Source organism: Branchiostoma floridae, chromosome 14 (assembly GCF_000003815.2).
Source record: "Branchiostoma floridae strain S238N-H82 chromosome 14, Bfl_VNyyK, whole genome shotgun sequence".
NCBI lineage: Eukaryota > Metazoa > Chordata > Leptocardii > Amphioxiformes > Branchiostomatidae > Branchiostoma > Branchiostoma floridae.
The window spans coordinates 1,501,924-1,513,438 of record NC_049992.1 but is presented as its reverse complement, the minus strand read 5'-3'; the positions used below and the strand labels follow the sequence as shown (position 1 = coordinate 1,513,438).

The 11,515-nt window shown below is 44.1% G+C and overlaps 2 protein-coding genes across 2 annotated transcripts in view; one reads left to right on the top strand and one right to left on the bottom strand.

Moving 5' to 3' along the window:
- Positions 1–2,112: 2,112 nt before the first annotated feature.
- On the top strand, positions 2,113–5,491 carry LOC118430846. Its single transcript, XM_035841878.1, has 3 exons — positions 2,113–2,143; positions 3,516–4,316; positions 5,232–5,491. Exons 2-3 carry the CDS (start codon positions 3,566–3,568, stop codon positions 5,489–5,491), a joined length of 1,011 nt encoding a protein of 336 aa, XP_035697771.1. The 5' UTR covers positions 2,113–2,143; positions 3,516–3,565.
- Positions 5,492–7,318: 1,827 nt separating this feature from the next.
- LOC118430845 (kelch-like protein 35) overlaps positions 7,319–11,515 on the bottom strand; it is a 10,032-nt gene continuing 5,835 nt past the window's right edge. Inside the window, exon 4 of the mRNA XM_035841877.1 lies at positions 7,319–7,328. Coding sequence (XP_035697770.1) covers positions 7,319–7,328 — 10 coding nt within the window. The remainder of the gene's footprint in view (positions 7,329–11,515) is intronic.

Here is an 11,515-nt window from a genome sequence, read left to right as displayed (position 1 = left end):
GCTGCAGTGAATAGGTAAAGGTAGTCCCATGCCACATTTCAGGACGTATGGGCAGTAGGTTATAGTACAGTGCTAGACTTCTTTCCAACACGGATAAAAATGTCAACGACCATTGTCACATTCTTTAATTCAGGTTCAATACTGACGAGAGTTAACACGTGATATTGCGGATACATGACGTCAGCAATTGGTCAAACGTGCCAGAAGGTTTATAACGCCCACCGTCTCTGTTCAGTGATGGCTGGATTGCCCTTATGTGGCAGTACTGCCAATCCTTCTCCTCCCACAACCTTTAAAGCCAGAGAGAACAACGTTAGTGCCCCTCCTCATTAGAAAGATCACATCACTGGCAGGATAAATCATGGTACATGTCTGCCAGAAGGAGGGACTTGCCAATGAATAACTTCAACTCATCAACATTAATGAGCCAGACGACATCAGGCTGGGGATCATCATATACTGCCTTAGTATCTGATTTGATGTCAACAAGGTTTCTTGAATAGCTTCGAAATGTACATCTTCCGTAAGGTTGTCTCTAAGTGTGTCTGGGGCAGTTTTAGGGCAGTTTTTAGTCCGTGAACAGTTTCATCAGGTTGGTACGTCACTGAATAAAGAGACTCTTTTTACACAACCAGTGCTTTATTCTCACCGACGTTTCGGTGACTGTTTGTCACCTTCTTCAGGGCAATTCTGACTGGTTCCCATTGTGGTGCAGGACAGTTTTTAGTGTTATATTATTCGGCAGTTTTTAGTGTTATAAAGGAGATACGTCGATGAAGGTTAGACATTCAGGTAATAAGATACGTCGACAAATAAGGATCACTTGAGGTAACGTCTGGCTGCTTCCAAAGCATGTCCAGTTGCTTAAGTTACTTTATATTTGGCGAATAGTAGAGATGACTACTAAGATATTAGACTCGTATCTTATTAGATATCTATAGATAGATAATATACACGTCACATTCCCTTTAATTGTACTCACCAAACCATGACACACTCTGGATGCGCTCCAGCGAGTGTTCTTTTGTATCGGGATTTGTGTGGGAAGGATTTTGAGTTAACTTTACAGTTTGCACTCACATCGAGTTACTGGGGACTTCTATTTAATCCCAATAACAGCTGGAATGATGGCATGTCTAATCCTGAGGAGGCCAGACAAAGCACTGCGGGTCTTACCGACTCCATCCATCTGGCTCGTTAAGCGTGAGATCAATATGACCAGCAGTACAAATCATAAGCTGCATTATGCAGTATACTAGGCCATGCATTCTGCACCAATGGCAGATCGCCAGATCCCGCCTACGCAGCAGGGTGCTTCATGGTGGGACTTTTTTTTAGCTTATTACGAACTGTTTTTTTTTAAAGCACTTCGTAAAGAAATGATAGTACAAATTCTGCAAAGGATATTGCTAGCCATAGAGATATAGTTTAACAACAACGGACGAACCTTTACTTTTATGACCGGCAACGTCCTCTAATAGAATATTTTCTAACTATCGTGGCAATTCATCTATTCTTCTTCTATGGTTTTGGTGAGGGGGGGGGGGGGGGTCAACAGTCGAATTTGGCCAACTGGAGTGAGCTTGCTTGCGATGGTGTAACTGCTTGCAAATGTTTCACCCCATCAAGCCAAATTCCACTCCTATTCCAGCCTGGACGGCGGGTGAGTAGTGTTTAGGCAGATCGCCAGACCGTGCTGGTTTGCTGACGGATGACAGCGGAGTCGGGCCGTCCCTGCGGTGGGGTTAGGCGGCGATCGGGCTGTTTGTTGTTGTCCGGCGGGACCCGGTGATGGCGCTATAACCACGGCCGTGATCACTGCAGGAGGCGGCCTGGAGGTCCGGCCACCCACGGGAGTCAGTACGCGGTAACAGGGCAGAGTGGCAAGGATTGGCACGGAGCGAGTCCGTCTGCGGTACCGCTAACATGTCGCTATAACCACGGCGTGATTACTGCAGTAGGCCGCCTGCAGGTCCGGACACCCACGGGAGTCCTTCCGCGTCTGTGTTGCGTCATGCACTGAGTTTCTTTTTCTTTCTCTGTCCTTTCACGGTTACACGGCAGGGCGGCACGGATTTGTACGGAGAGAGCCAGGGCAAGCGTGTGGAACTTCTGGCTGTGGCGTTGGATGATGCCGGATCTGGTAAATGCGACTGCTTCTGAGAGATCGGAGTACCTCCAAAAGGTAGCGGATGCCACTAGAAACGTCTGACCATTTCCGACATTATGCCCAGTTGCTTTCGTGACTTTCTGGCGTATCTTGTTACCTGCATGCCTATAACCTTCATCGACGTGCTCTCTAGCCGTGGCGTTAGTTGATGCTGGTACTGGTAATGTATCCCTACAGCTGTACACCTAGACAGGCATCAATGACCATAGAACAGCTGACCATTGCAGTCGATCTGGCGAGATAGATGTTAGAAACGGTTAACCTTGTCTTAACTATATCTCAGCTTTGATTATCTAACATTTGCCATCGCCACATTTACATATTATTTCATTGTTTTGGTTAAAAACTAGGTCTTCAACAGATCTACACAGTGTCGCTGACAATAAGTAGCAGATGATAACTGAAACATCTGACCGTTTCCAAAATCATATCCAGTAGCATTGACTGAAAGAGGCCATATGAGATCCAGTTGCCTGCGTAACTGCGTATATTGTGACCTGGATGTCTACCCTTTATTGACGTAACACCACCATCGCGTCTGACATGATGCACGAGAGGCAGCCTGATAGATAGATTCTGTCCGGCAGTTGTACATCGGATTCCCGGGTTGGTCGTGCGTTTCTCTGGATATCGATATTCCCGTTTATTGGGAAATGTGGCAAAAATGCTTCACGTGTCCATCTGTATCCATGATTCACACTGATAAACGCACAGACTGCAGTTTTTATTGCCTCTAAAGGGTTTGGAAATCGAGTTTACGTTCTGGAATGACGTTGCCTTTACCGCGTAGGCATTTGAGCAGTCCTCTTTCTATTGTATTTCAATAGTGTTACCTCGATTGTATGCCAATATTTTGGATCTTATCTTGTGGTACGGTAGTTTCTTTTCCACTCAGATGACAACACGACAGTGATACTATTTATCTATCTCTGCCATGTATGACCAGGCTAGCCCTCTCAGTGGAGTGGCCACTGCTTTATGGACAGCCTTTTATGTAAGGATCCATGAATGAAGCTTAATCTTTGTACCGGATTTGAAAAAAAGGAAAGACAATAACTGTTTAAGATTTATTGATGTTGCAGACAATACAATACATGACAAACCCAGGCAGCTTAGCTGATATTGGGTGATTCGCTCTGATAATATGATATTTCTGCTGTTTGATTGTATGATTATTGTGATTCTAACATCCCGTTTCCATGGTTTCAGGGCTGTTTTGGTTGGCTGTGTGATTCTATGATAATCGTGATTCTAACATCCCGTTTCCATGGTTTCAGGGCTGTTTTGGTTGGCTGTGTGATTCTATGATAATCGTGATTCTAACATCCCGTTTCCATGGTTCCAGGGCGGATGAGCGGCGAGCGATGACGATGCTAGGATGGTCATCCTTAGAAGATGATGAACACGTCACTTGGAATCCTGACCGTCATGCTCTGCGCAGCCATTTTTGCTAGTGCCCGACACGAAGCCGTCGTCATGGATACGAACCCAAACAATACTCAGTCACCAACGACAACAGTTCTGGCGGAAAGGAGGGAGAATACGACATCGGGAAGTCTCTCACTTGTAGAGAACAAAATGGAAGTGACTACCGGAGTCGTCGCAAGGTCCTTTCCCCACAGAACGACACAGCATCGGAAACGACACGCTATGCATACGGTTAGAACCGTTCCACGGACGGATACAGAACGGGGACTGGTACATACTGTGGCGAGGAAAGATCCAGTGGAAGCTGAAGTAGGACATAAAATAGCGATGCCTCGACATGTGGATAACAACAGCACGCACTTACTGAAAAGGACTACCAGAGAACCACAACATGTTCCCACCACAGACGAACCTTTGTGGAATTCTACTTTTCTCAGCAGCAGCTTCGCCAGACTGCAGCGCGGAGGGATATCTCTGCAGCGCGGAGGGATATCTTCCCCGGTGTGCCCCGCCTTCTGCTGCTCCGTGAACGTGTCTTGTCACTACACCTACGACATCCACCTGAAGCCCAGGTGCGGCTGCGCAGATACCGGTAACGGTACCAACACGTGCTCCGTACCGGGTAACTCAGACATGAGCTGGATGCCTGTCCTGCAGCGGCCTCCCTGGGTGCAGGGCACGTGTTTGGGGTCATGGACCGAGAGGGAGTCAGGTGAAGGTGGGGTTAATTTTATGCCCGAAAGCTAGTTGTAAAGTAATCTCGAACCAGATCCACGGTGCGTAATGTATAGTATCAAACTTCCCGTTTGACTCCCTTGGCCGGCTACACTCCTTGGCCAGCTTTGATACTATCTTATGGCACCGGAGGATCTGCTTGGAGATTAGTTGTAAAGTACAGTCTCGTGGTTAAAGTAATGGGATACGCAACACTGATCAACTAACAGGTGCTACGTTTGCTATTGTGAGGTTTGCAAATTCATGCCCGAAGGCTAATTATGAGTACAGTTAATATCCATAAGATAGTATCAAAACTGCCAGAGGAGTGAAGCCGGCCTAGGAATGTGATGACTCCATTTGACCAGCTGTACTCCTCCTTAGCCAGCTTTGATACTACCCTATGCTACTGTAGGATCTGCTTGGAGGTTAACTGTACTCGCAATTAGCCATGGCACTGGTAAATTTGCCTGGAGATTATGGTTAGAGTAAAGTAAAGGGATACGTAAAAATGATGTTTAATCACCCATCAGGTGATACGTTTATTGTTGGTACTCTCCAAGCAGAGGTCGAGTCGCGCAGATATAGCAGTAGTCGAAAAAATTACGAGGGCGCTCTTCTAATTATTACGACTACTACTATATCTGCGCGACTCGACATCTGTTTGGAGAGTAGTGGTAGAGGTAGCCTGGAGAGCGACATTACTAGCTTTGGTCCTCTCGTTGTTCGCTTTGATCCTTACCAAAGCTAACAAGGCTGGACTCCAGGTCATGGTTATTACTAAACTATCCCACGTTCTGCAAAATGACTGGGATTTGTGATTTTAGTAGAAACGTAGTCTTTTGGGTGATCTCCTAGATGGTACAAATTTGTAACAATTGGGCAACTGTTTGAAATGATGTGTTTGTTTCTGCCCCAGATAACTCCACGGGGCTGAAGCTCCACTGTCACGTGGACCAAGTAGACGACTTCACCTTCACCGTGGTGCATTGGAACGTGAGTCCGCCAGGGGGCGCCTTTCCCTTCCGACCGTGCATTGTGTTTGTTCACGTGAACAACACTGAGCCTGCGCACTACGTAAAGACCACGGTGGACATCGTGATTCAGTACTTTGGCTTCGGGTTGATCTTTTTGTTTATCGGAGTCATCATGAGTTCCTGTAAGAACATCAAGGCCTGACTGGTTTTTGTGCAGAAAAGATGACTGCAAAACAGAACCTGACTGTGTAGTGGTTTTTCAAACACTATGGAATCTAAGTTGCCTTAAAAAGATCTAAAAACAGTTGATATGATGGAATATTGGATATCCATAGCGACAAGCTGTAGGAAGCACGGCATTGTCTCTTTTCGTTCTCTACGCAATATTAGTACATTTGTACTTCGTTATTCCATGCACAACTAAATTGAATGTATTTTACGGCGAGTGAAGCAATCGGTGTTCAGTTCCGTTGGTCCTATTATCTCAGGATGAGTGAATATAACGCCTGCAATAACATATCATTTTACAAACGATATCTGTTATTACCAACAGTATAGCTAACGTGATTAATGGTAACCAAAAAAAATTGGTCCACTATACATATGCACGGCAACACAAAAAAATGGTTCCGCCATGTACTGTTGTTAATAATAGATGACACCACTTTTACAAACCGAAATAGTGGACGAAGGACTTGATAAGTTTGATAAGTAATGTATTGTATGTCCTCATTTGTACGCTGACGGGGCCGCGACATTTTGTTGGATTAGGTGCAGTTAAATCGTTTCATTGGAATAGCCCGGAGTTTCAGGTGACGTCAGAGTATGACCAAGGACGTTACATGAGAGTGTGACCCAACAGACGTCACAGAACATTGCTGGTTTGTTGATAACGTTGGCATGAATCTACTACCCACGGCGACAACGAGTTATTCTGTAGCAAACTCTCATTCTGTACAGGTGAACAAACTCTTCTGGAACTTTTCTAGAGTGCCTCCCCGGACCGTGTAAATAATGGATGTCTCCAGGCTGGGATAAAACCTTACTTTGGCGGATTTAGCAGAAAACATGCCGACAAACAAACTCATTAACCTCTGCAGTAAGAAGTGTGCACGACTGGGACTATCCGACTCACTTGGGAAATAAACCTCACGATCTGTCTTGATTTTTATCAGACCTGGGCTCAAATCACCCGCACCTGGGGTACATCCGGGGTAGATGGATGGCACCCGAGGGAGTCCGAACTGTCCCGAAGGACCCGACGGATCCCGGAATGTCCCGAAGGTTGTTCGGGAGTTTCAAGGCTCGCATTTATCATTGTCGATTATGTATGCGTGTCGAACCCGGAGGGGGAAATAATTGATCGTAAGCAAAGAGTTTTAACAGAAGCAATCTATAACAAAAAGGAACTGGCATATCTTCAAAGACATTGTAGAATATCGTAATTCCACGCAAGGCCTGAAGTCACCGAAAATTACCATAACATCGTAGGGTGTTTTCATTTGATCAGGGTGAACACTTTCATGTAGCACCAAGGAGGTTAGAAAACCTCCTTGGCAGCACCATACTCGATAGAAAAAAAAAATCAAGGAGGTTAGAAAAAGTAATATACCAAACATCTCATAATGTTTATTACTACAATAAGTGTGATTTCGGAAATAACAGCTTGGTCGTAGGTACTAGGTAAGCTTTGAATTTTCTTCTGGTAATTTATAAAAGAGAACAACTCAGATCCAAACAAAGATCATTCACTCATGAGTATGGGAGTTAAACACACATCACTACCTGCTGTAGTGGCTTGCACAAATGCCCTATGGCTACAGAAATGGAGATGGGCGCCGCCTATAAGCATCTGTTACAGATGTACGGGCAACGTTAACTTTTTTAACAGGTTGCCGTAGCATACAACAACACCATCTGTTACCCTAGAACGTACTTAACAAGTTGCCTTACACAGAATGAATTGGTCAATTAAACAATCCATCACTTATTAACCCATTCATAATTCAGTTATAAACTTATCATCACTCTAGTCGCACCTGTGGAATATAATCCGTATCACTATGCACCACACGTATTGATGTATGTGCAAATTAAACGTCTGTACTAGTTTTAGATCAAACTTTATCACTACATCTTTGTTTTTTTTTTCATTTGTCTCGCAGCAGTGCCCGACATCTGCCCTTCGTGGGTCGTTAATGCGGGGGAGGTGAAATTTTTACAGCACCGTTAGGGGTCATTAACGCTGGGTGAGTGAAATGTTTACAGCACCGGTAGAGGTCATTAACGCTGGGGGGGGGGGGGATTTTTACAGCACCGGTAAGGGGTCATTGACACTGGGGGGAGTGAAATGTTTACAGCACCGGTAGGGGTCATTAACGCTGGGGGAGTGAAATGTTTACAGCAACGCGTAGGGGTCATTAACGGGGGGAGTGAAATGTTTACAGCACCGGTAAGGGGTCATTGACCCTGGGGGGAGTGAAAAGTTTGCCGCACCGGGAGGGGGTCCTTAACGGGGGGGAGTGAAAGGTTTCCAGCCCCCGGTAAGGGGCCATTTGACCCGGGGGGGAAGTTAAATGTTTTGCCGCCCCCGTAGGGGTCATTAACGCTGGGGGGAGTGAAATGTTTACAGCACCGTCAGGGGTCATTAACGCTGGGGGGAGTGAAATGTTTACAGCACCGGTAGGGGTCATTAACGCTGGGGGGGGGGGGAGAAATGTTTGAGGCACCTTTGGAACCATCCATCTTCCTCTGCGGGGGGGGGGGGTGGAAGGGGTGTCAACCCCTTTGATCCCTGCCGCTGAGTGACATTTCTTATCCCATGGATCAGCGTCTGGAGACGTCAGGACGGATTAAGATGGATGGATCAGTGTCTAAAGATGGATTAAGATCGATACAGACTCCGGTCAGGGACTGGAGGTGCAGAGATGGAGATGTATGTCTTAATCATGGAGTGTGAAGGGCGAGGAGGAGGGGGCGTAGATGAGGACTGCGCCAATGATTATGTCAGTAATTGATGGCCGGAAAGTTCATCTATGCGTGTAACAGGATCTAACTGAATCTGTAAATATTTTATTACTTAATTGGTTAATTAATTGAGCTAAATCATTACAAATGGAGGGGGTAACAACACCGGTGATTACTCAACTATGCTTGCTCTGTACAAATAATACGGCACGCGCTAACTACTCCCCAACCAAAAATTTGGACTCACCATGGTTTCATCTCTGACCCAGTGCTTTGAAGATATGACTTTATGCACCCATTATTGACGTCACACATACGTGAAGTCACGTGTCCATGACGACTGGGTGAGAAGACCGGGGCTCGCTGCCTGAGTGCAAGGAGCGCCGTAGAAATCGGATGGTACCAAGGGTAGAAAATTCGAATTCCGTTTTTATAAATCTTAATGCTTTCTTTCTTTTTTAAATTCATAATGCTCATCATTTCCACGCGTGAAAGCAAAAGAACAAGTATACAGTTCTTGAATAGATTAAGACTATTCTTTCATTTTTAGAAATACCATAGAATTTCAATTTGACAGTACAAACATTATATACGTGCTCAGGAACAATGTACACGTTTACCGGGTGACATGATGTTCTTACGGTGAAAATGCGTTATCATGTGCACCGCCTGTGGACAATCGTGCAACACTGCATGGCACTGAAGTTGCAGAGCAGAAACGAACAGAAGGGAACAGCGCGAATAAACTACAAACAAGAATACACGTTAGAGCGCTTGAGCTTTACGCAATCACTTGTGATGTGAGGAATATAACTTGATGGTGAGAAAAAGTGTGACACATCCTGTCATAGACTTTTGCTATTGGTCTGTTTGTTGGAAAAGAGACAATGGAAACAACGCAAATCTATGGTTGCCGTCCCAGTTCAACCTTTCCATTTTATTAGTAGTAAGGCCATGTTGATTTGATTATATGGATGACATCCTCTGGGAACTCCAAAATTGATGCGAGCGAGCGAATAAAAAAAAGGTTGGCCAAAAAAAGTTGCCCTCAGTATGAAATCAAAGTGGCCAGGAAGCTTGAACATAGGACTAAACACACATAGTATGGTATCCCAACAGTAAGGTGTAGGGAGCAGTACAATATACGGGTGCAAGACATTTTTTGGTCTTGGACCAATCCCCCCCCCCCCCGAAAAAAAAAACTGAAAAAAACCCAATAGATTTTCTTTCTTTCCGTCCTTTCACATCTTATTCTTTGACTTTAGATTTATTTTGGCATTCTATGGCTGCTAGTTATCTGTTTTCTGATACTTTTTTTCAATCTACGGGATATTTGTGCTCATGTTACAGCTGCTTTGCACAATCTATTATGTGGTTGAAAACTTTTTTGTTTTTTGACACGCCCGAAAATTGGTGCGAGCGCGGATGTCATCCATATCATCAAATCAACATGGCCTAATATTTTCATGATGGGACCTTTACTGATTTTTCATGTGCCATACCATGCCATGTTAGTAGAACGGCTTCTAGATTCAAATAGCTCTGATTCTGTGACAGAATGCAAACACACTAACAAGAAAATAATCTTTATTGAAATCATCCCGACAACGTTTGAACTCGTCTGTATAACAGATCTCTGTTCCCTGAGGCCCGTCCCGACTCAGCTAGTTACATTAACTAGTACTACCTAGTAGGTACTCTCTACGATATGGCTTTGATTCACCAACACATGGTATATACACATCGGTACATATGTTTGGGGTGTTGAAATGTAAGTAAAATGTCCCTGCCATATCAAAAGGCAGTCTTCATTTTACCTTTTCTACCTACTTAAACGTCATATCAAAAGGCAGTCTTCATTTTACCTTTTCTACCTACTTAAACGTCATATCAAAAGGTAGTCTTCATTTTATCTTTTCTACCTACTGAAACGTGTATTCAAAATGTGATGCTTGTGAGACTGCAGAAATAAAGGTAACAACCTCTACAATCTTCCCAGCTAAAAGAAACAGACACAACATAGATAATTCAAACACGTGTTGTAGTAATATGACAGTCCAGGATTTCCAGTCTTGTAGTATTGATTGATCCAAACAACATTGACAGTTTCCAGAGAATTCATAATACTAGACTGGCTCAAACTGGGCCGGAATTACAGCTATTTCTCCATGTTCCATTTCCTGTCATAATACTTTAGGCCACAGCAAATAAATTTTATGGATGACATCCTCTGCAGACTGCAAAAATAGTGCGATATGGCGAAAAAAAACAAGATGGGTGAAAAAAAACAAGATGGCTACCTTTTCAAAAATAGGCACCATAAAGTTGTGATGACTGTTGTAAAAAGAATAAAAGGGACAAACAGGGAGCCAACAGGGCATTCATTCCTGTATTTAAGACATGTACTGGTGTGGTAAAAGTGACACTAGTGTGGTAGACTGGCATCACCAACAAAGTTGGTAACCACACTCATAGCTTCCATATTGGTGTCCCTATTCAATAAGTTTCATTTCTACAACTACAGTCCTGGGTACCTCGCAAGTGTCACTTCTACAAGTACAAGTACAAATGTATTAGGCTACAACACAATATATTTGCTCATTTTGGTACTTTATCATCATGTTGACCATCCCTGCAGAAGAAAAAAAATCTTTTTTTTTCTGAAATCAGGCAAAATGCCGCAAAAATTAACGCACGCGTTGATGTCATCCATAAAATTTACTTGCTGTGGCCTTAAACGCAAAGCACATTTGTCAAAAAGCAAGGTACTAAGACTAGTAGTTTTACAATCTACAACTACTGCACAGGGAGAAATAAAACATGTCTCCTGTCACATGACTCAAGTACAAGGAAATTGAGACTAGTATTTCTACAATCTACAAAAATCTACTATAATTCTAACAATCTAATTTGCTCCTGTCATAAGTCACGATGGTGATGATTCAGGTAATAGATCTGGATCGCTCTAACTATCATCTCTCTCACTCTCATTGTCACTATATTCCCGTGGCTTTGTCAGATATGGTAGGTAAAACCGTGCCACATGGTACAGAGAGCGTCCCTCCACACTGTCATACCTCCCATCAGGTAGAGTGACCTCCAAGTCTCTCCAGGCATCGGCTGACCTGTCGTACATGTACATCAGATGTTCCGATGGTGTCCTGCCCCTGAACCTGTCCACTACGTCAGTATCATACACCTGCAAGGTTCGAAATACACATACTTAACTTGCAATTTGCACATAATTTACGAGATTGCA